General features: G+C 48.2%; 1 protein-coding gene across 6 annotated transcripts in view; it reads left to right on the top strand.

Annotated features, from left to right (window-relative positions):
• ZNF236 (zinc finger protein 236) overlaps positions 1-25182 on the top strand; it is a 106599-nt gene that overhangs the window by 52130 nt on the left and 29287 nt on the right. For all 6 annotated transcript variants that reach the window (XM_042911193.1, XM_042911194.1, XM_042911195.1 and 3 more), the window contains 10 exons: positions 7231-7372; positions 8261-8521; positions 11145-11404; positions 12546-12644; positions 13114-13265; positions 14967-15070; positions 17933-18084; positions 19587-19799; positions 21859-22141; positions 24316-24419. In XM_042911193.1, coding sequence (XP_042767127.1) covers positions 7231-7372; positions 8261-8521; positions 11145-11404; positions 12546-12644; positions 13114-13265; positions 14967-15070; positions 17933-18084; positions 19587-19799; positions 21859-22141; positions 24316-24419 — 1770 coding nt within the window. The remainder of the gene's footprint in view (positions 1-7230; positions 7373-8260; positions 8522-11144; positions 11405-12545; positions 12645-13113; positions 13266-14966; positions 15071-17932; positions 18085-19586; positions 19800-21858; positions 22142-24315; positions 24420-25182) is intronic.

The raw sequence follows: 25182 nt of genomic DNA on the forward strand, positions 1-25182 counted from the left end.
AACCTAAAACGTGAGGGGGAAGAGAAGTAAAAGTGTAAAATTTATGGATTCTATTGAAGTTATTATCTGTTTAAAATAGTATAAGTTTAAGATAGTCTGTGTAAGCCTCATAGTAACCACAAGGGAAAATCCTACAGTAATCCCACAAAAGAAGATGGTAAAGAAATTAAAACATACTGAGGTATCAAAACATAAAAAGCAGGATAAGAAAACAAGGAACATAGGATTCAGAAAACAATTAACCAAATGGCATTAGTAAGTCCTTACCTATCAATGATTACTTTAAATGTAAATGGATTAAATCCTCTAATCCAAGGACACAGAATGGCTAAAGGGAGAACAAAACAAGATTCAGTGATATGCTGCCCAGGAGAAGCTCAGGTTAGCTGTGAAGATAACACAAAGAGAGTGAAGGGGGTAGAAAAAGACATTTCAAAGATAGTAACTGAAAAAAGCAGGAGTAGCTCCACTTGTATCAGACAAAATGGACTTTAAGGTAGAAATGGTAAAGAAAAAAAAAAGACAAAGGAGGTCATTATATAATGATAAAGAGGTCAGTACATCAAGAAGATATAACAATTGTAAATATTTATATGCCCAACATGGGAACACCCAAGTATATAAAAGCAGAAACAGCTAAAAGAAATAAACAGTAATACAGTAATAGTTGAGGACTTCAGTACTCCACTCTCAACAATGAACAGATCATTCAGATGGAGAATCAATAAGGAAACAGCACATTTGAACAATACTACACACCAAATGGACCTAACAGGAAAATACAGAACATTCTAACCAACAACAGCAGAATACCCATTCTTCTCAAGCACACATCAGACATTTTCTAGGGTAGACCATACGTTAGGCCACAAAAAAAAGCCTTAGCAAATTCAAGAAGATTGAAATCATACCAGGTATCTTCTGTGATCACAGTGGTGTGAATCTAGAAATCAGTGAGGGAAACTGGAAAATTCACAGACACATGGAAATACTCTCCTGAACAACCAGTGGATCAAAGAAAAAACTAAGGAGGAAATAAAAAGAGTCTCTTAAGACAAGTGAATATGGAAACACAATGTACCAGAATTAATAGGATGCAGCAAAAGCAGCTCTTAGAGGGAAATTCATAGAAGTAAACACCAAATTAAGAAGCAACAAAAATCCCAAATAAACAATACCTTAAGGATCCTACACCTTAAGGAACTAGAAAAAGAACAACAAACTGAGCCCAAAGTTAGCAGAAGGGAAAAAGTAGTAAAGATTAGAGCAGAAGTAAATAGAGAACATAAAACAATAGAACACATTAATGAAACTAAGAGTTGGTTCTTTGAAAAGATAAACAAAATTGAGAAAACCTTTGCTAGACTAACAAAGGTAGAATGAGAGCATCCAAATCAACAAAATTATAAATGGAAAGGAAAACATTACAACTGATACCACAGAAATACAAAGGATCCGAAGAGGCTACCATGAACAATTAAATGCCAACCAACTGGACAATCTAGAAGAAATAGAGTAATTCTTAGAAATATACAGCTTACCAAGACTGAATCAGGAAGAAATAGGAAGTCTGAATAGACCAATGACTAGTAAGGACGTTGAATTAATAATCAGAAGTCTCTCAATATAAAAAGCCCAGGACCAGATGGTTTCACTGGTGAATTTTACCGAACATTTAAAAAAGAATTAATACCAACCCTTCTCAAACTGTTCCAAAAAATCAAAGAGGAAGGACATTCCCCAAACTCATTTTACAAGGCCAACATTATCCTTAAACCAAAAGCAGAAAAGGACACTACTAGAAAAGAAAACTAGCCAATATCCCTAATTAATATAAATGTAAAAATTCTCAATACAATACTGCTAAACCAAATTCAGTGGCACATTAAAAGAATTATTTACCACGATTAAGTGGGATTTATCACAGTGATGCAAGGATGGTTCAACATATGCAAATTAATCAGTGTGATATGTTACATTAATAGAATAAAAGGAAATAGTCATATGATTCCAGTAGACACAGAAAAAGCATCTGACAAAATTCAGCATCCATTCATGATAAAGAATTTTAACAAAATAGGAGTAGAAGGAACATAGCTCAATGTAATAAAGGCTACAAGACTACAGCTAACAATATACTAAATGGTAAAAGGTTGAAGTCTTTTTCTCTAAGATCAAAACAAGACAAGGGTGCCCATTCTCACTGCTCTTATTCAACAGAGTACTGGAAGTCCTAGTTAGATCAATAGCATCAAAAACAGTAAAATACTTAGGAATAAATTTAACCAAGGAGGTAAAAAGGTCTCTACTCTGAAAACTACAAGACACTGATGAAAGAAGTTGAAGAAGACACAAATAAATAGAAAAGTGTTCTATGGATCAGAAGAATTAATATTGTTAAAGTGCCAATACTACCAAAACCATCTATGGATTCAGTGCAATCCTGTCAAGATTCTAATGGTGTTTTTTTACGGAAGTAGAAGAATTGGTAAGGAACCACAAAGGACCTGATTAGCCATGGAAATCATGAGAAAGACGAACAAAGCAGAAGACATCGCACTTCCTGATTTCAAGTTATACTGTAAAGCTGTAGTCATGGTTATAGTGTGGTACTGGCATAAAAACCAGTAGACCAATAGAATAAAATTGAGGGCCCAGACACAAATCCAAGTGTATGTGGTTAACTGATACTTGACAAGGGAGCCAAGAACACTCAATGGAGAAAAGATGCTCTCTTCAGTAAATGTGCTGGGATAACTGAATATTCACATGGAAAAGAATGAAACTAGACCTTTATCTTATATCACTTACAGAAATTAACTGAAAATGGGTTAAATACATAAATGTAATGCTTGAAACCATAAAAGTTCTAGAATAAAACCTAGGAACAAAGCTCCTTGATGTGGGTCTTGGTAATGATGTTTTGGATATGATGCCTAAAGCACAAGCAGCAAAAGAAAAAGTAAGTGGGACCACCTCAAACTAAAAAGTTTCTGTACAGCAAAGGAAACCATCAGTAAAGTGAAAAGATAGTCTATAGAATGCAAAAAAAAAAAGTTTGCAATCAGTGTATCTGATAAAATGTTAATATCCAAAATAAATAGAGAACTCCTCACTGAATGGCAAAATGATAAATAAATAAATCTAAAAAAATTTAAAAAGTGGGTAACAGACCTGAATAGACTTTTCTCCAAAGAAGATAGTCAAAAGGCTGACAGTTACATGAAAAGATGCTCAACATCACTAGTCATTAGGATATGCAAATTAAAACCACAGTGAACTATGCCTGTGGGACAACAAATGCTGGTATGGATGTGGAGAAAGGGCAGACTTTGTGCACTGTTGGTGGGACTGTTAATAGGTACAACTGCTATGGAAAACAGTAAGGAGGATCCTCAGAAAATTAAGAATAGAACTACCATATGATCCGGCAAATTCTACTTCTGCATCCATCTCCAAAGGAAATGAAAATACTAACTCAAAAAGATAACCACACCCCCATGTCCACAGCAGAAGTATTTTCAGTAGCCAAGAGATGAGAACAACCTAAGTGTCCATTGATGGACAGACGGGTAAAAACATTATGGAATATTATTCAGACATAAACGACGGGGAAATCCTACCATTTGTGGCAACGTGCACAGACCTTGAAGGCATTTTTTTGCTAAGTGAGACAAGTCTGAGAAAGACAAATACCATATGATCTTACCTATGTGTGGAATCCAAAAGGAAGAAAAAACAAAAACAGATGCATAGAACAAGAGGTCAAACTAGTGTTTATCAGAAGAGGGGAGTGGGGGACAGGGAGCGTTGGAGGAAGGGGGTCAAAAGGCACACACTTCCAGCTGTGAGATAAATACACAACAGCGATGAGAAGGCCGCCGTGGTGACTACAGCTAGCGCTGCCGTGTGATGTGCAGGACGGTTGTGAAGAGTAGGTCCTCAGAGCTCTCATCACAGGTAGAACTGTTTTCTTTTTTCCTTTCTTTTCCTTTTGTTGTATCTTTATGAGAGGATGGGTGTTAGCCGAGCCCACCGCAGTGACCACGTCACAATAGGTGTCAGACCATCCTGCCGTCTGCCTTCCTCTGTGGCGATGTATGCCTTTCACTTCTCAGCTTCTCAATAAAGCTAGGGGGGGAAGAAAAAAGGAAAAGCGATTCTGGTCTATAGTTGCTTCTCAGTTTTCAACTCAGAGATACGTCTATTTTTTTAGAAGTCACTGTTTTTCCCCATATGTGACGACGTGTATGTGTGTGTATAAGAGTAATGTCCCCATTTTTTCATTTTGTGTAGCACAGATGTTTGAAATAACTTTTCTTTGAAAGGGAGCCGGGCTTTGGTTATCTTTTATTTAATTTATTTTTTTATTAAGTTTATTTTGAGAGAGCGAGCCCAAGTGGGGAAGGGCAAAGAGAGGGAGAGAGAGAATCCCAAGCAGACTCTGCACCGTCCGTGCAGTGTCCGATGCTGGGGCTCGATCCCGTGAATCGTGAGATCACGCCCTGAGCCAAAATCACGACTCGGACGCTTAACCGACTGAGCCACCCAGGCACCCCATGGTTATCTTTTATTTTAAACCTCAGGGGTGTAATGATTGATCTTCCAAGTTTATCTTCATGTTTTAATTATATTGATATTAGAGCATTTATCTTGCTTTTTAAAACACATTCGTCTCACCTCAAATATCAAGTTCATTTTATATGGTGTGCATTATCTATAATAATGTTATGTTTGTCATCATGTTGCAGTATTTGCATTCTCTTACTGTTTATAACGTGTGAAAGCTCTTCTAAGGCTTAAATGTATTTCCTGAAATACTGTAGCAAGATAAAACTTTTTCTCCTGTTACTACAGGAGGAATTTTAGGAAGTTTTAAGCACATTTCCAGTTTGTTTTTGAGACACGTTAATCAACTAGAATTTATTCGTGCCTTTCTTTGAGAAGAGTAGTTTACTTAATATATGTATATATGTATATATGTGTGTATATATAGGAAATTTATGTATGTTTAATTCTCCCTTAATTTTTTTTTTCGAAGATTGAGACCTTATAATTAGTCTAACTTTGTAACAGGAGTTTATGTTTGTAAAATTATAGGTGAAAAAGCGTCTAAAAAATGAGGCCTATAATTTTACTGCCTTAATAGCTCACAGTAGGGAGCCCCCTCCCCCCACACACTTGCAAAGGACTCAGGATCATTTAGGGGTCTGTTTCTCAATACATGTGCCTGGACACCACCCCAGAGGTTGTCATTCCGTGCGTGTTGGGGAAATGACTAAGGCAAAGAGTTGTGTAGACTGGATTGTTCTAGGTTCCAGAGTTCCCCACCCCAGGGTTGGGTGGGGAGCCACGGGGGGCTGAGGGGTCCCCGCAGAGGTAGGTGGCTGGGGTGGGGCTTGTACGATCTTGGTTTGGATTTGTGTGTGTGCTCCTTTCCTTCAGTCCCTGGTTTTCTCGACACTGCGGGCGGGAGCATTAATTTCTTTGGTCACGATCCCTGTCCTCCTTGGCAGGTGACTGTCACGGGCTCGGGGCTATGTCTGTGACCATGGCACACGTCCTGGGCTTCCGCTGCAGCCAGGGGAGGCGGGGAAAGAGACCGGGAGAGTGAGCCAGAGGGGCTGGAGGCAGGGTGGGCGGCCGGGCGGAGCTGCCAGCGCCAGCGGGCGGAAGGCACGCCGAGCGGTGCTGATCCAGAACTCGGTAGCAAGCCACGGAAGGCCTGTGAGCACGTCGTGTTCTTCAGTAACAGGGTCTTTCCGTTGGGGACCGGGGAAGGTTGAGCAGAACCGCGATTTGATGGAGGCGTCGTCGCGGCATATGTCTCCGTGGGATTCGGTCTGTAGGTCCTGGGGGAGGCGACTCCAGCTGTTTTGAGCGGGAGCCGAGTCCCCAGGACAAAGCCGGGGAGCGTGGAACAGCCTTGCAGCTTCCAGAGCGAGAGAGTGACTCTGAATGGCACTGATTCGGCTCTGCTGGTCCCAAACACTCGTGAACTGGGACAAGTTTGGGCAGTTTCAGGTTTGTGCTGTGTCGATTAAACACAGGTCACAGGGAGGGTGCCGAGTTCTCTTTGAAAAACAGGTGGGCTTCTGGCGCAGGCATCAGGAGGTACAGGTCCCTTTCCTGAGTCTGATATGGGAGTGACGTGACTTGCTGAGCCTCTGAATCCTCCCCAGCTTTGCTTTTTCCTCCGCTGTCTGAGATTGGCGGCAGCGGGAATGAAGAAGGGGAAATAGGTCTCTGAGGCCGTGGGGACGTAGGGCCCCCAGGACGGCAAAGGACCGAACGAGACCGGGGAGGGAGTTCTCAAAAATTCTGAACTCCTGGCCCCATGTGACTGGGGGGATTGTCGTTCACGTGCAACAAGGAGAGTTGGGAGGGAGAAGTAGGTTTTAGGGCAGAGAACCGAGCTGTGGTCTGGAGTGTCCAGGAAAGCCACGGTGTCCTGAGAGGTGCCTGCCAAGAATCCTCACACGGGAGTCAGTGGCCCAGGATCCTGACCGGCAGCCGTGTGGCCCTGGGGCAGGAGGGGGCGCCTGGGCAGAGCGACGGTGAGGTCTCCCTCTTAACGTTCCAGGTGAATAGGAAGCGATCGAAAAGGCTCAAACGCGTGTTTGTCCTGAATTGCGTACTTAGCTCAATGGCTTGATCAAGACCTAAGTTTCACAGTCAACCTAAGGGGGTTCTTTATTTATTGAAAGTCGGTAAAACCTGGAATACTTCAGTTACCAGTTTTCCTATTCACAGATAACCCTTTAATAGCATTTCTATAAAAATAGACTTTTTTTTTAGAACAGAAGGTCACGTTAGAGTCATTTGTGTTTTGAGTTTATTGTCGTCCTTGGGGTACAGTCTTTATACCGAACAAATAAGGGATTCAGAGTCCTGGTTAACCTACGGTTTGGATACGGTTATTTTGATTCCATGCCAGCAAATGTAGGAATGCATTAAAAATTGGCTCTAGAACCAGAGGAAGGAACTGCAATGTACATATATTCCTTGTGTTGGAAAATACCCGTCTTACGTTAACTTTATAAGTGTTTCCCAGTTTTTTGAAATAGCCAGTTTCTAACACAATTAAAATAGCATTTAGCTGCAACACTGGTAATCTAGATCTTAACTCCTCCAAATTTTCATCTTTTGGGGAAAACAGATGCCTTTTGACATTTAACTTTTTTAGTAGCATTAACAGTGAATTATTCCTGATTTTCTTTTGGTTTGTAGGTCTTATCCAGCCCATTCCAAGAAACCAGTTTTTTCAAAGTTATTTTAATAACAATTTTGTAAACGAAGCAGACAGACCGTACAAGTGTTTTTACTGTCATCGTGCATATAAAAAGTCTTGCCACCTTAAACAGCACATCAGGTAAGGTGATGTCCACCCAGAAATGGGAGATGTAGCTTAACTGCAGTGATTCGGTGAGCGGGGAGCTTGTAGAAATAGTAAGGACAGTAGTGTTTGTTTTTGGGATTCGAAAATGTCACATTTGACCCCACAGTATTTATTGGTGACTGATATGTTTTTTTTTTATGTTTATTTATTTTTGAGAGAGAGTGTCAGCACGAGTGGGGGAGGGGCAGAGAGAGAGAGAGAGGGAGACACAGAATCCAAAGTAGGCTCCAGGCTCTGCGTTGTCAGTGCAGAGTCTGACGCGGGGCTCGAACTCACGAACCATGAGATCATGATCTGAACTGAAGGCCAACCGACGCTTAACCAACTGAGCCACCCAGGCGCCCCCGGTGACTGATATGTTCATTCATTAGTGTTTTGACTAGACCGTTCTACCCAGAAATTGTCACCGCATTTTATTTGCACTATTATATGTCAGCATTTGCAATTTCTAGGACGTGTCAAACGAGTACTGGGTTTGTTGAGTTACAGTGAGGTACTGCAACGGTTTTCCAGATTCATTCATCAGAATTTAGATGAATGCTTGGTGCTAGCAACAGTGAAAAGAAAGCAGAGGCTTGGTCGCGAGAGATGGTGAAATGTCATGAAAACGTTGAGAACTTCGAGGCGGACTTGCCATAGACCTTTGTCTCCGCCGTGCGCCGCTGTGTGGCTCAGGCAAGTCCCTCGAGCTCTGAATCTGCGGCGCTCTCGCTGGTAGAATGTCCAGAAGGGTGTCCCCACTGCCGAGCCTTCCACCGCCGTGGTGCTCAATGAAACGGTGGACACGTGTGCTCTAGTCTAACGTAGGAAGCATTGTAATGTTGTAAGACGCTCATTCACTAACATTTTTATTCTTTTTAGATCACATACAGGTGAAAAGCCTTTTAAATGTTCTCAGTGTGGAAGAGGCTTTGTTTCTGCGGGAGTGCTCAAAGCACACGTCCGCACGCACACTGGAGTCAAGTCTTTCAAGTGTCTGATATGTAACGGGGCTTTCACTACTGGCGGTAGCCTACGGCGACACATGGGTATCCACAATGACCTTCGTCCCTATATGTGTCCCTATTGCCAGAAAACGTTTAAGACCTCGCTAAATTGCAAAAAGCACATGAAAACCCATAGGTAGGTGTAATTCTGATGGTCCTTTTTTAGTTATCTGTAATTCCCAGATGGGGGTGCAGAGTGGTTTTGAGAAATAATGGTCTTTGTTTCCTGTTTTATTACTTCTAGCTGAGGTGTATGGACTAGATAAACTTTTATGTCATCGTCTAAGAGCCACACGCTCAAAACATTCACTCTTTTGTTTTTAATGTAACATCGAAGTGGTGTCTGTTGGGCTAAGTGCTTTGTAAATTCTCTCCAAACAGTCAGCAGTCGCCCAAGTGCGGGGTAGACCGTGCCTGGTACAATCAGGTGGTGAAGAGGGCAAAAAAGAAAGTGGTAGTCCCGCGCCCCGTGATTTCCCGGCACATCGTTAGTGTCTCCGAACGCTCATCGCTCTGTGTTGTTGAGTTGAAAAGAACGTGTGTTTTAGCGATCACACAAACCCGTCATTAAAGCTCGCTGACGTTTGTATCTGATTCGAGGACTCTCTCATCTCCAGATGGAGGTGACCCAAGAAGCCCTCGCACCGGTGCATTTCTGGCTATGTCTGGAGCTCATTCACTGGGATTTCTGTGAAGGCACAGTATTCTGTGTTGTACTGGGAAGGCTGCACAAGGTCACCACATCCCGGGATACTGTGACAGGAAGAGTCGCTAGGTCTGCCGTAAGAGAACATTAAAGCTTCTGCTCCCGAGTATTTCCTCTTCAGGCGGTATTTTAACCCAGATATCTCTGCCTGATACTATCAACAAGGCCAAACCCCACGTGTTAGGATAAGCTACTTGGGAGAGGTAGCTGTTTGGTATTAGCCCTCTGGATGCCTCAGCACGTAGGACAAGGAGGAATGGTGTTTGATTTTGGCCCAGTTGTCACTTAGCTGCGAGGCTTCACTGCTTCTTGAGATCATCCGAGGGCACGTGATGGTGCTGGTGTCGGCCAATCTGTGTCCGGTTTATATTTTCCTCCTTTTAGGGAGTAAATGATGTGCTTTGCGTGCATCTGAACTGGGGGACTGGTGGCCATGGAGGTTCAGGGCTCTGTGCTCCCTGGCTGCTGTGCGGGCGTGCCTGGGAGCAGCGTGTGCTAACAGGGTAGAGCTTGGGTTCGACCTGGCCTGGGGACAGGCGGATAATACTTTTTCTCCGTCAAGAACTCAGGCCTTTTCAAGTCTGTGCACTTGCCACAGTAGCGTGGGGGTCCACGTCCGAGGCCTTGTTTATGGACTCGACGGCCAGTAGTAGAATTTCTGGGAAGTAGGTCAGCTGTTTTTAGCTGGGTCACCTCTCTTAGGTGGAGTGTCGAATCGGCCACTGCTTGTCACGGGTTATGCTGTGGGACGCCTGCCACAGTTACTTGAGATGAATGTGTGACTTTGAGGTGACAGCCTGGAGACTGGTAGGTCTGTCGTGGGGCAGAACTGGGTGTCCTCTTACAGCTTGGATGTGTCTGAACCCACCTGCAGGCAGCCCGTAGCGCCGGTGTTTCATCCCTTTGTTTGAAGTGGTGGGAATTCCTAAAATGCCATACACAGTTATATCAAAACTAAGTGTAAAAGGCAAAAGTACAGAAAGCAGCAAAGGTGCAGAAGTTACATACAAGATGCACTTCCGTCCTCTGGGGAGTGACGGCAGAGCCGTACGCGACTGTCACGGGCTCCCCACAGTCCCCAGCGTTGTAAAGCTGTGACCGTGCATATTTCATACTTGTCCGTTTTATTACATTTTGTTTCCCCTTCTCAGTGAAAGTAGTTTAGAAGTGACTGGTTTTGATATTAGAAAATGAAGCAGGTAGAGTTTGTTTGGAGCTAAGAATGGAATTCCCAGGAGGCGGATTCACGCGATTCTGGAACCAGGCAGATGGTGGAGTGTATGTGGGTGTGACCCTGGCGTCTTAGAGGGGAGCAGACTGTTCTTGTCCTAGATGTTGTCCACCTGTTAGCCAGGTAATCGTTTCAGCTGGGATTTTACGTTCTTTGATCCACTCACTGAATGCCTTATTCATTTCTATCTTTGAAAGCAAATTGTTGACCTTGGTGGAAACGTACCGGGTATACTTACAGTACGTAAAAGCAGTACTAACGTGAATACAGGTTCTGCAGAAATACGGAGCAGCCACGTACATACCTCATAGTCTGGGCCGTGTCACGCATGGGTCCCTGGAAGATGTCTGTGTCCCCAGACTGTGGGGCCGGCAGGCCACGGCACTCGGGCCCTCTTCTGTACTCCGCACTTGTTTATGATACTGAAATCTGTCCGTAAAGGTGCTGTCTTGTTTCGTTCGGTTCTTTTTCTGAATACTTGAACTCCTTGCAGAGTCTGCACTAGGACAGTTTTACTGTGAAACGTATGGTATCTTTTAAACTCTTTTTTAAGACGTTACCTATTCTGGTGCGTGTTCTGCTCTCTCCTCTTTGCTGCCTTCATATCCCTATAATCTGTGAAAGCACTTAGAGTCCGGGGAACGTGATTTTTTTTCTCCGGAACTCTTACTAGTGTTTAATTTGAGCTGGATTGCCGCCACGGCTTCAAGATGAAGTCATTCTTTTAAATGTTGTTAGTAAGTGACCGACCGCGCCGCGGTCCTTCGCGCCGGCGGTTCTCGGCAGCCCCTGACCGCGCGGCCTCTCGTTGCTGTTCTGAAGGTACGAGCTCGCCCAGCAGCTCCAGCAGCACCAGCAGCATCAGCCAGCCGCCCCCCTGGACGACAGCACCGGGGACCAGCAGAGCGTGCACGCCCCGACGCACGTGCAGGTGGACATCGAGAGTGAGGAGCTGCGGCGGGCGGCCGCGGACACCGCCAACCCCGAGGCCATGCTAGACCTGGAGCCACAGCAGGTCGTGCGCACGGAGGACGCGGGGCTCGGCCAGCCGTTGACACACCAGCCTCTGGAAGCGGACGAAGGCAAATATTCCAGAAGTCCTAACGTTTACAGTCACCCGTACGGTTTTTGCAGCCGTCCACACTCCCTCCGGTCTGGGTTGGGGTCTCTGATCTCTGAGTTTTCGGATCCCAGTTTGTGCCGTGTGCGAGCCTGAGAGGGTCTGCTGGGATCCCGAATTCCAGAGATAGGACCCTTCACACACACTCCTCTTGTAGGCACTTTTAGCCCTTCGTGTGTCGAGAAGGGCCTGCGTGCTCAGGGAGTGTACATCTTTGTGACCTCTAGCATTGTGTCCTGGCGCCCTGAGCATCTGACTCACGGAATGGTATGGCTCTGTGAATTGTCGCGCATCCGCAAGCGGGTAGGCCCCGGACCCAGCGGGTTGCTTTCTTCATCAGCAGGGTCTTGCTGCAAACAGATGTCAGCTTAGCTGTAGACAGTGAGCTCGGTGACGTGGTTGGTTCGTGTCTGGCACGGTTTCCTTGTCTTTCACGAGCCTAACGGACGGTTTGCTGGCCAGGTTACTGTTCCGTGTTACGGGGCTCCCAGACGTATTTTGTCTGTGAGCACGATTTTGCGCTTTTTATCCTCTGGGTTGCCTGGAACAATGCCCATCCAAAAATATATATTTTTTTTAAATGTAATTTTTTTAAGTTTGTTTATTTATCTTGAGAGAGAGACAGCACAAGTAGGGGAGGGGCAGAGAGAGAGGGAGAGAGAGAATCCCAAGCAGACTCTGTGCTGCTTCTGCAGAGCCCAGCGTGGGGCTCGAACTCACGAACTGTGAGATCCTGACCTGAGCTGAAACGAAGAATCCGATGCTTAACCGACTGAGCCACCCAGGGCCCCTGAAAAGGTTTTAAATAGTCACTGAATGTAATTGCATTTGGGATATTTTCCCTGTAGAAGAACGTCTAAGTTTTAGGGTAAACTGTGAAGTGACATTCTGGAAGTACAAAGGTAATGCCTCAACTATAGTATCTATCTGTCGTGTATTTTGTGTTGTGTATATATTTATACAGGTATATGTACTTCCTACTGTCTTCCCAAAATGAGGCTCATTTTTGAGAACTCACTAAAGTATCCTTTTGGACGGATTGGTAGATCTGAAATGACTTCGGAGTTTACAACTTGCCCCTTGTGTTTACATGTCTACTTCAGATGGGTTCGTGGCCCCGCCGCCCGCCCTGCCAGGGCCCGTGGACCAGTTTGAGGAACGGGCTCCAGCACAGTCCTTCGAACCGGCTGGCTTGTCGCAGGGTCAGTGAGCTGCACCCGGGTCGGGTTGTCTTCACAGCAGCCTTCGGTGTTCGTTTTAAGGCCCTTCCGAAGTTTATGATTTCAAACCGATAACTTTCTGCATGGATCGTGTGTGTGTGTGTGTGTGTGTGTGTGTGTGTGTGTGTGTGTGTGCGTGCGCGCACTGCGTGTGGCCGCTCAGTCGTCTGGAAGGCGCCTTAGTGACCATTCTGCACGTGGTTTGTAGCCGAGCAGTGGTGACTGAGTAGAAGGGGACTCTGGGGTGGCTGCGTAGATGGGCTCGTGCGCTGGATGCAGCACCTGTTCTCAGAGCCTGTCGATGTCGGCTAATCCTCATTCTAGTTCAGAGGGTAGAAATGTCCTTTTAAGCATCTTTATTTGTAAAACCGACTTTTTTTATTCTTTTTAACCTTCTTTGTGTGTGACCGGAGTATCTTTTGTAGGACTCGCGCTTTCTGATTTGTTTCAGGCTTCCCCGTGACGGACCCGTACGGTCAGCAGACCGCGTTCGCGCCCGTCCAGCAGCTGCAGGACTCGAGCACGCTGGAGTCTCAGGCCCTGTCCGCCAGCTTCCACCAGCAGAGCCTGCTCCCCGTGCCCGGCTCTGACGCCATGAATGTGGTGAGTGTGCGTGGCGTGCCCGGCGCCAGCGCCTTCGGGCTTCCCTGTAACCTCGTGGACGTCGCTCACTTAGGAGGTCAGGCTGACGTCTCGTACCGACAGTGTCGCGTCGCCCGTGATGCTGAAATGTTCAGCATGAGCGTCTTCTCTTTTTTTTTTTTTTTTCAACGTTTATTTTATTTTTGGGACAGAGAGAGACAGAGCATGAACGGGGGAGGGACAGAGAGAGAGGGAGACACAGAATCGGAAACAGGCTCCAGGCTCCGAGCCATCAGCCCAGAGCCCGACGCGGGGCTCGAACTCACGGACCGTGAGATCGTGACCTGGCTGAAGTCGGACGCTTAACCGACTGCGCCACCCAGGCGCCCCAAGCGTCTTCTCTTTGAAAACATTTAAACTTGGCTGAGAGATTTCAGTCCCGTGATGTGGGATTTTACAAAACTTCTTAGAACTCAGGGAAGTCAGTAACGTGTAATAACGTGAAGGATGTCATGTTGCGTTAGTGACAAGCTATGTGTTTTTATTTGTGGAATCTTACATCTCAGAATGGAAATACAAGGGATGCTGATGTCCTAAAAATAAATATTTGAATACATCATTTAAAAGTTTTACTCAGTCTGGGGCACCTGGGTGGCTCAGTCGGTTGAGCATCCGGCCTCGGCTCAGGTCACGATCTCACAGTTTGTGGGTTCGAGCCCCGCGTCGGGTTCTGTGCCGGTAGCACGGAGCCTGGAGCTGCTTCGGATTCTGTATCTCACTCTCTCTCTGTCCCTTCCCCACTCACGCCCTGTCCCTCTCTCAAAAATAAATCAACATGACAAAAGTTAAAAAGAAAAGTTTTACTCAGTCTCATTGGAGACATTTAAGGTTTTGTTTTGGTTTTGATTTTTTCCACATTTGGAAATTTTTCAATAGTGAAGGAATGACCGGCCGATGAATGGTTCGCTTTCTGTGAAAGCCGCTGTTGAAAACAGCCGGAGCCACCGTGGGTAGCTTCTCCAGCTACCTGGACCCTCCAGGCCTGGACCCTCCAGGGAAAATTCAGAGCACTTCTTCAAAGCTTAGAAGGCCTGTGGTCCAAATGCTGCATCCAGGTAGGACCTGGGGAGTGGATGACAAGCTGTCTCTCCCTGTGGTTCTGTGACAAGCGAGGCAGTGGGAGTTTATTCATTTTCAGTAACACGAGAACAGATGAGTAATCTCTCATTAAGAATTATAAAAAATATGGAAAGGTCAACAATTTCATTCTTGGCTAGCCTTTGTATCAAAGCAAATTAATAGAAAATAAGTAAGTATTTACTAAAATTGATATGAATGATTATTTTGTCTTTTGAAAAACATTTTTTAATGTTTACTTATTTTTGAGAAATAGAGCACGAGCAGGGGAGGGGCAGAGAGAGAGGGAGACACAGGATCTGGAGCAGGCTCTTGGCTGTCGGCACAGAGCCCGACGCGGGGCTCGAACTCGTGAACCGTGCATGGGATGTGTATGACCTGAGCCGAAGTCGAAGGCTGAATCGACTGAGCCGCCCAGGCGCCCCTGAATGATTTTTATTATTCATCTAGCCAGATGATTATATGGAGCTACTTAGCGTTACTCCTTTGAATCTGCATTTATAAATCTTATCCTTAGTTGTTGGTTGTTTTGCATTTATGTATAGATACTCAGGTAGTCTGCTTTATACTTGTGCTTAATTTTAGACAACTCGTTTGATCCAAGAGTCGTCCCAAGAAGAACTGGAACTGCAGACCCCACGCCCCGAATTCCTGGAGGCCGGGGAGGACCAGGGCCGGCGCTCCTACAGGTAGCTGTCTGCACGGGGGGCCGGCGGGCGCCGGTCCTGACCGCCGCTCGCCCAGCGCACGTGTCACCCTTCCCTTCCCAGGGCCTTGTGATTTAACTCGACGACTCTGAACGGGCTCTGTGCTCATCCCATTTTATTATAACTAAAGGATCGGAGACCAAAGAGATTAGCTTGCTAAGATTTCTACAGCTGGTTAGTGTTCGCCACCTGCCTGTGCGTTTCACCTGCCGTGCGGTGACTTCCTGTTACTGCCGAGAGCCACTGTTACCACGTTTTCAGAAAAACTTCAATTTGTTGGGTGTCTTTTTGTTCAGGGTTCTGTGCGTGCCGTATATATAACAGCCAAGGAGCACCGTGACCGCGGAGACTGCGTTTACATTCGCCTGTTCCTCATGCTTCCGTTCCCTTAGCCGTGTGCGCCGAGTGCCTACGGTGGCCGTGTGCTGTTCGGGACGCGTGCGGTGCCCTGCAGAGCGGGCAGGCCACAGCCCAGCTCCCACGGGATGGGAACGTTCACAGGGAACTAGATAGACATACTCGTATACAATTAAATAGGAGTATTGTCTTTGTAGAGATAGTCTTGGCTTTATAATATTTTAGTAATTTTATTATTTGCTGAAAATACTTTTGAAAGTCTAAATTTAAATTTTTTCCACAGCCATTTAACAACAACAAAAAATACTTTATAGTTACTCTTAAAAAATGGTGAGCTATCTTATCTCAAGTCAGTGGTCTTAATTGAGGATTTTGAAAATGGCTAAGATTTGCCAATGTCATTAAGCTGTAATGTGTAATGTCACTCTCCCATTTCCATAGGTTTTGTTTTTCACACACAACCTCGAGTACCTTGAACTGGTGTTTTTATACAGGAGGTTTTTTACTTTTGGGAGCATATTATCCTGAGATCTTCACGAATTTGCAAATCCAACACAGTATTTGTGCAGTGGTTGCTAATTCGGGGATCTGAGATACACAGAGATGGGCCTCAGGACTTCTGAGACTCTCCTTCTGTTTTATTCATACTTTGATCTATTCAGCGGGTATTCACTTGCTTGTGTTTAAGTGGGATTTTGCATTGGTATTTTTAAGTGAGATTAATCTGATTGATGTTTTCTCATGATTCCTTTGTGACATGTGCTTGGTTTTCCAGGACTTGTGGCCTTGCATCATTTGTGCATTTATTCAGTGTTTATTAAGAACCCACTAGATTAGTGAGCAAGACAGAACAAAAGCTTCAGTCCTCAGGAGTTGACAGTCTAGTGGGAAGAGATGATAGCAAGATGGATGGGCGAGGTACACAGCAGATGGGGACAGAGACAGCAGGAAGGGGTGGTGGGTGCTGGGTGGCAGCCAGTGGGAGAGCAGGTGCTACTGTCCTGGGACTGGTTGTAGATGCCATATCCATTCAGAAGGTGGGGTCTTCACGGGACCTCCAACAGGCAGAGGTGTGGGAGGAGGGGAGGGGCTGAGGACGGCCTCTGGGACTCTGACCTCAGAGCTGGGAGGGTGAAATCACTGCCCCTAGAAATGGGCCACCCCTGGGGGAGCAGGTATGGCACAAAGACCAGGACTTGGTTTCATGTCATCAGGGCTGGTAGATGAGGGGTGGCGTCATCAGGGCTGGTGCTGGGGAACAGCAAACGGTTTGCCCTCAGTGTTGGCCTCTGTGACCCAGGCCGGCATTGGACACGTGAGGGGACAGCTGTGTGATTGCACAGCGGGCAGGGTAGTTCGTGAGGCGAGGGGAGGCAGAGAAGGGTCCCGTCTCCGCGTGGACGGAGGCTGGTCCTGGGGCGGGAGCGTGACTGGGCGGGGGTGACGTCCTGGCTTCAGACTGTTCTCCGAGGGCCGGTGTCTGTCCACACAACTGCCGATGTTGTTCCCGTGCTGGAAATTGGTCATGATCTGTAGGTGTGGGCGCCGGAGGCTTCCTCAACAAATGTTGTGTGGTGTAGCGGTACTCAGTTCTGCAAATGGAGTATTTTCCTCGGCCGCCCTATATACAGAGCCAGTCCCGACTTCGTTGGCGGAATTAGCTTTCTCACATCAGCTGGTGAATGCTGTTTGCTTGCTTTTCTGGTTTTTTCAAAAAGCAGGCTTGCGTCAGAACGAACTTTGGAAACGCATCTACATTTGCCAGTCTTTAGATCGGTGTGGACACTAGGGGGCAGTAACTGCATCTGCAGATGCCTGGTCCTAGGGAGCGTGGTTTGGAACGTGACTAATTTCCTACTGCAGGTAAAACTTGGAAAAGCTAGGGAAATATAATAGAAGAAGCTTTTCTAAATCTTTTTTTTTTTTTTTTTTTAGTTTTTAATAATATGTGAATAAGAATTTAGAAGTTTATAATTATTTTATCCTTGAAGCAATTTTGGTATATTCTGTAACAACTTAGGGGAAAATAATACTGTACATTTACCTAGTATTCAAAATAGATCTAGGAAAATGTGTTATATGAAGTATTTTATAAACCAAAAGAGTATATGAACTGGCATTTCCAAGTGTCTGGACTCAGGAATGATTCTGACCCTGAAGCAGTGGAAGGTTTCACAGTGTCTCCTGTGACTTAGTAAAGAAAATAGTACGTGATAAATTATCTTCCTGTTCTGTATAAAGGAGGAGTTTCCGACCAATCAGATATTACGCCCGCTGGGGATTGGTACGGGATTTACCACCATTGAAAGAATAAAATACGTGTAAGACCACAGATCCTCTGAGCGGAATTTGATCTTATGTGATAATTTCTGTAATGGCGACGCCTGATTGTTTCCTGGTGCAGATTGTTTCTCTTCCAGTCTCAGGTGTCAGATCCGAGTGAGCTCTGAATGAACGCGTTCTCTGCTTTTCACTCTGTGTTTGCAGGTGTGAGTACTGCAACAAAGGCTTTAAGAAGTCCAGCCACCTGAAGCAGCACGTGCGGTCGCACACCGGGGAGAAGCCCTACAAGTGCAAGCTCTGTGGCCGTGGCTTCGTGTCCTCGGGCGTTCTCAAGTCTCACGAGAAGACCCACACAGGTCGCTGTCTGCCTCGCACTGGGGTGTTGTGGTTTTCGGTGTGTTCGTGGAGGGGCGCAGCCATCGCCACCCCCTGATCCTAGAACGTTGTTGTCATAGCCCAAAGAAGCCCTGTGCCTGTTGTGGCCCCTCCCTGTTTTCCCTCGGTGCCCTCCCCACCCCAGTGTCCCAGGCAACCACACATCTGCTTCCGTGCGTTGGCCTGTTCTGGACATTGCACGCAGGGGGAAACATACAAGATAGGGCTCCTGGTACCGAGCATGTGTGGGGGCCGGTCCACATTGTAGCGAGTGTTAGCAGTGCGTTCCCTTTTGTAGGGATAACCTTCCCCTGTGTGGGTGGACCCTCTCATTATCACCAGTTGTTGGTCCCGTGAGTTGTCCTTAGGCTTCTAGGAATTAGCCTGCTGTGAACATGTGCATACTTTTATGTGGACCTATGTTTCCATTTCTCTGTTTACTGGTGAAATTGCCCGGTCAGATGGTAACTCCGTGTAACCCTTCGAGTTGATCAGCCTGCTTTCCAAAGTGGCTGCACTGTTTTACTTTCTACCAGCAATGGATGAAGGTTCTGGTTTCACTCTCTTGTCAACACCAGGCCTATCGTGTGTCCCTTCTGTTATGACTGTCCTTGGGAGTGTGTGGTGGTGTCTGATCGTGGCTTTGATTTGCGTTTCTCTAGTGGCTAATGGTGTGGAGCATCTTTTCATGTGCGTGTTGAGAAATGGCTATCCTAATCCTATGTCATTTTTAAATTAGATAATTTGCAAACATTATTGCATTGTTTAAAGAGTTTTCAAAATATATTCTTTATCAGATCTATGATTTGCCGTTGAGTATATTTTAAATATATTTAATTTTGTATTTTTATTTTATATATCATATCTGTTTTACATCAGTATATTCTGTATAAGGCTTTATCTGAAAATAAAAACATACAGACAAAACAAGGGAGCGGTTTGGCGGGCGCTGGGAAGACAGGCCGAGGGCAGGGCCCGTGAGGGCAGGTCTGGGGTCCCGCTAAGGAGTCCGCTGTCCCCGCAGCAGAGAGCAGCCTGTACGACTCCTGCAACGAGCAGCGGCTGATGGCCGCTGTGGTCAGTCAGGGGGGCCTCTGTGCCCTCAGTCCGGAGAAGAGGGTCCTCCCATCGGGCCCGACTGGAAACTGAAGCTGTACAGAGGGGCTGTGGGCCGCTCCCCCGTCATTTGCTGTGGGAATGAGGAAAAAAGATGGATTTGAGAAAAGGGTACAGTCCACGGCATGTTGTCAGTTTCAGCGTAGCAGACGGAGGGGCGGAGAGGACTTGGCGTTGGTCTGGAGCCGTGCGCTCGGAGGCTGTGATCACACGAGAGAATTAGTAGGAAGATGTGCTGTCGTGGCCACGTCCTGGCACAAGACCAGGGCGAAGACGGTCTTGGGTTTTGTGGCTTGTCGAACGTATCTCTGTGTGCCCTCGAGTACTTAGGGCTGTAAGGTAACGAAATGCGGTTCTGTCGTCGCAGGAGTGAAGGCGTTCAGCTGCAGTGTTTGCAACGCTTCGTTCACGACCAACGGCAGCCTCACCAGGCACATGGCCACGCACATGGGCATGAAGCCCTACAAGTGTCCGTTCTGCGAGCAGGGCTTCCGCACCACGGTCCACTGCAAGAAGCACATGAAGAGGCACCAGGCGGCCCCCTCTGCCGCGCCAGCCCCGGGGGAGGCGGACGGAGGAGGTACTGCCCGCTGTGGGTGGAGGCCCGGGGAGCGGGTGCTGACGTGCCCAGAGATCGTGTACGTGTCACCCCTTGCAGTGGTTTCTTTTCTGACGACCACGGCCTGAGTGCCCTGAAAACCAGGTTCGGAGAGGCGCAGAGAGGGAAACCCCCCCCGTCTCCGGTCACCGCACCCGGGGCGGCTGTGCACGTGGGTGGAGGTGCGGTTTCCCACCGGAGAGGGGTTCGTGCTCCGCATCGTGGGCGTGTTTGGTACCCGGCACAGGTGCGCGTCGGGTCCGGGGGCTGCACGCACGTCCCTCGTTTCCTCTCACGCGCTCCCCACGGTGCACGCACCGCAGCGCCTCTGCCGATCCACGTGGCGCACCGCGCGGTTCCACGGGAGCAGGCTGACCCCCCGGGTGGGCGCAGCAGCCGTAGGGCCGCCATTCCGCGCCGGCCAGACCGAGTCTTTGCAGCACATCCCACGGCGGCATGTCCACACCGCGCAGTCGGCGCCGCATGTCGCCGGGTGGGCTGACGGGGCGGGGGTGTGAGTCCCCGGGCTCCTCTCCCCGCTTGTGGCCCCCGTGTGCTCCGTGTTCAGCTGGCCTCAAGGTCACGGTCGTCCCCGGTGGCTCCCCTGGGGAGCGAGTGCTGTAGCTAAGACCTCTGGTTTGGGGAAAACGTCTTTCAAACGTGCCTAACCCGCCCCAGGCGATAAAAACCCTGGCCTCCCCGCTGCAGGCCCGCTGCTCCGGCCGCTTCTGCAGGGAACTCAGAATGTCGGCCCCTCCTCCGTCACACAGCGCCAGCTTCCACCCTGCTCGCTCCTCGCAAGGCCTGGCTTTCTACTTCCATCATGCAGGACCTCTCCCTGCGCTGACTTACAGAACGGGGGCATCCTCACACGGGTTCCGGAACCCTGTAGGGGGAGGGCGCCGCCTTGCCAGCTGACGCCGACCGCCTGGGGGCTCCCGTTGTGGCCTCGCCACCCCCCTGCGTACGCAGCGTGCACCCGAGGGCCTGGCGTTCTCCTCGGTGGGGTCACTGAGAAACAGAGCTCCGAGGGAGCCTTCTTAGCCGCAGAAGAAAAGCCGCTTGCGCCGGTTTCTTTTACCCAAACCGAGAGCCACTCGGTGGGGTTTAACCTGCTCTCGGCGTTGGGACAGTGAGTCTGTGTGGCACACCCCATCGGATCCTGTCTCTTCCGTGCGTGGCGCTCCGTTTCGCTCGCCTTTCCCCGCCAGTGGCTTTGCCCTATGGATGGGGTTCCTGGTACTTTAAGTGTTCGAATAGTTTTCTCCGCACTTCGTGACCCGTGCTGGTGGGGCCACCAGCTCTACCCCACTGCCCCCGAATCTTTCCAAACTGTATTCTCTCCTTCACGGCCGACCTTTCCTCCCCCTCCCCTGGCCTCTCTCTTCCCTTCTCTCCTCCCTTCCCTCCCTTCCATCTTTGTCCCTTTATCCTGACGCGGCATCTAGTTAGTTTTTATCACTGATGGGGTGTTAGCCACTGTCCATTTGGCTAGTCGGTGTTTCTGTTGAGTCCTTATTCTTTTATTTTTTAGCCGTCTGTGCAGTTCTGACCTCCCTCCCAGCCAGCTCTTTTCCTTCTTGGGTTTTAATAGCACCTTCTTCCTGTTTACAATCCTTGTAAATACATCCTCACGTCTCACTCAGAGAACGCTTATATGTATATGTTTGAGTTTTTTTTTTAACTCTTTAATTAGGGCCTTTTGCTAATTTATCTCTGGTCTTCCGTCTTGGGCTCTGCTGATTTCTTTATGCGACGACATTTCAGGTTTTGCCCGTGGTAGTGCGTGTCTGCTTAGGAATGCCGGTGGCCCGCGTGGACACCGTGGGTCAGAGCTGTCTGCCGGCTGGTCCTTGGGCTCTGCCCCCACGCGGTGACCGCTGTGCCCCTTCCTCCCGGGGACCCCGCTAGGCCTGCCCCTGGACTAATTGAGCTTCCCCGAGTGACCCACTCTAATCCTACATAGGTGTTTGGTTTTAATATATTTGTTGTGTTAAAACCTAAGTTTTTATGATGATTTGGTCCTTCCTGTTTTGTGTAGATATGTGTGTGGAGGAAGAGGAAGAAAATCCCGAGAGAAACCCATCTCGAAAGGCTCGTCCCGAGGTCATCACCTTCACAGAGGAGGAGACGGCACAACTGGCCAAAATTCGGCCGCAGGAAAGTGCGACGGTGTCGGAGCAGGTCCTGGTGCAGTCGGCGGCCGAGAAGGACCGCGTCAGCGAGATGAAGGACAGACAGGCGGAGCTGGAGGCCGAGCCCAAGTTCGCCAACTGCTGCTCCTACTGCCCCAAGAGCTTCAAGAAGCCCAGTGACCTCGTGAGGTGAGGTCGCGGTGTTGCCCCGGGGGTTCGGGAGGGGCGTCCCCGGGAGCCTTCTATGCTGCCGTCGCGGGGGCCCTGTCGGAACCCGGTGCCTCGCGAGGGGCTGAGGAGTCTCCCGAGTTACCGTTTGAAGCCCGCGTAGATTTTGAGGCTTCCCTTTGAGCTCATTCGGGAAGTTGGTGAGAAATGAGTTTGCTGCGTGGATTGTACTCATTTCTGTAGAGCCGTGGCGTGCGGTGTCCCCCCTCATCCGCGGTTTCTGCTCGTTACCTGAAGTCAACCGTGGCCCATAAGTGGGCGACCCTCCTCCTGAGCTGGGTCACGTGCCCATGTCTGTCACCTGCCGTCATCTCACGTGGACGTGTCATGATTGCCCGTCATCACGGAAGGAAGGGCGGGGGATGTGGCACGATCCGGTATTTTAACTTCTATCACAGTGTGTTGTTGTGACTGTTCCCGTTCATCATCAGTTGTCATCAACCTCACTGGGCCTAATTTAGAAATCAGACCTCACGATAAGTATCAGGTATAGGAATGAGCAGTGTAATACGGTTTGGTACACACATGGGGGGTCTTGGGCCGTACCTCCCGCAGAGGGGGGGTGCTGCTCTAGTTCAAAAAAGAAAAGAAAAGGAAATGAGGGTGCTAAGCTTTGTACATTTGCAAACAGCATCAGGGACATCCTTATCCCCAGGGGTGCTGGTGTGCGTAGGGAGTGGGGGGGACAGGCTCAGGCCGGGGTGGGAGCAGGGGTGCTGGTGTGTGTAGGGAGTGGGGGGCGCAGGCTCAGGCCGGGGCGGGAGCGAGGGTGTCAGGAGGCAGCGTGCAGTTCACACCAGTCTGTCGAAGCAGTGACTGACGATGTGAGGTCAAGTCCAGCAGGATGATGCAGACTTGGAAACGGGACACTGGGGGCTGGGGGCAAGGTCAGCCTGCGGGAAAGACGGGGAGGTACAATGTTCTCCTGCAGTCTCTGCAGGGTCGCTCTGGACGGGTCAGGATTAGGAGCAAGCTGGTAGGTTGGGGGATACCGGGCCCCCTGACACAGGGAGGAGCAGTTCGGAGTTGGGAGGCGGGGGAAGGAGCAGGCTGCCCTCCAGCTCCTCCTGAGCCCTCAGCGCCCTCAGCGCCCTCCATGTGGGTGGGGCTGGTGGCAGAGCGGCCACTGGGTTGGAAGTGCTCATCAGTGAGCCTGGGTGCCCGCTGGACTGCCCTGTTCTTCCCACCGCAGCGAGGGTGGCGGCGAGGGGGGGTGAGTGGGGCGACGGCGCGTGCCGAGGAGGTGGCGGTGGTGTCCCTTCTGGGCACCCGGAGGTCAGGTGCAATTAAGTGGGGAGTAAGACAGCAGAGCGTTCAGGGGGAGAGGACCAGGTCCTGTGATGAAGCAAAACAAAAGAAAAGCGCAGCCCGGGACACCATCAAGTGAGAAAAAGTCCTTCCTGCTCCCCAGAGACGACCGCTGTCAACTGGTTCTTACGGGTTTTTCCCAAAAATGTCCACGTGTCACCATTAAGTTCTACAGTTTTATTTTTGGTATAGTTTTTACATATTGAGTCGTAGACACCCTTCTTTGTTTGTGCCTGCAAGCTTGTTACCTTCTTTTCAGTGGTGACGTGCGGGGGAATGCCAACTTTTATTTCATGGCACGCTTTCTGTCTCCAGTCACTACAGGAACCCTCGCGGGTGCACCTGCAGGGGGGTTGGGTCACTGCCGCCAGGTGGTGCCCAGACTGCCCCCCTGACTGAGTCCTCATCTGACTGACGGCAGAAATGATAGCTTAGCGTTTTAATTTCCTCTTTTTCAATTCTGGGTGTGGGTGAAACGCTTTCCTGTGGCTTTTGGCTGTATTTCTTCTCTAAGCTTCCTATGCATTGTCCGTTCTTCTACTGTGGTGTTTCTGGTCTTATTGCTGATTTATAACAACTCTTCGGTTTAAGAAAAGTTAGCCCTGTGTTCGTCCATCTTGCAGATGTTTTTGTTTGCTTCTGAGTTTGTTTCTGCTGTTTTTGTGTAGATGGAGATCAGAGGTTTTATTTGGCCGAGTTTATTCAGCCCATACTAACACATATTTTTTACTTACAGGTATAGTTACGAATTTAAAATCATGAGATTGCTTGTAAATGTGTATAAAATTAAAAATAAAAACACTTAATTGTAAATGCTTTCTGGTTAGGCACGTGCGAATCCACACTGGAGAAAAGCCATATAAATGTGATGAATGTGGGAAGAGCTTTACTGTTAAATCGACCCTAGACTGCCACGTGAAGACGCACACAGGTACGAGCGGGCGCCTGTGCTCCACGTCGGTGCCTTATGATGGCGCTTTGTAGAGAATTTCAAATGTTCATTCATTTATTTTGAGAGAGACAGAATGAGCAGGGGAGGGACAGAGAGAGACGGAGACAGAGAATCCCAAGCAGGCTCGAACTAATGTCCTTTGAGAGATCACAACCTGAGCTGAAACCGGGAGTTGGCTGCTAACTGACTGAGCCCCCTAGGCACCACGATGGCATTTTGTATTTGTCCCCGTCTACCTTTCAAGATCATAGGAAGCTTAGAAGTCAGGAACCATGAAGAAATGGGTATAAAAGGAGTTTTGATTTCTGACTCGGGAGAAAGGATCCAGAAAACACGGAGGAAAAGGAGCCCGGTCTCCGATGCCGAGCTGCCCGCTGTCAGTGTTCTTACTGCGCCTTGAATACCTTTGTTAAGAAAATTATTTCTTATTCTCATTTAGGCCAGAGACCTTTGGTTTGTCGAGGTTTTACAAGAACTGGGGATTTAGCCAAGCTGATTGTAGTTACCAGCTAATAATTCTTTTCAGGTGGGGGGAAATCTTATAAAGGAAAAACATTAATGTACGATTCCCAATGGCCATATTTTTCTTCATCTCATTTGAGGAACTGAAGGTTAATGGTGCTCATTAAAATACAGCGAGGCTTTGCTGCTTGCCCTGCACAGGGTGCCCAGTGGTTAAGGGGCAGGCCTGCACACCCCGCGCAGATTTGACGTCTGTGCTCACTTCCGGGCCATTTCTCGG

Source organism: Panthera leo, chromosome D3 (genome assembly GCF_018350215.1).
Source record: "Panthera leo isolate Ple1 chromosome D3, P.leo_Ple1_pat1.1, whole genome shotgun sequence".
In the NCBI taxonomy this organism is placed as follows: domain Eukaryota; kingdom Metazoa; phylum Chordata; class Mammalia; order Carnivora; family Felidae; genus Panthera; species Panthera leo.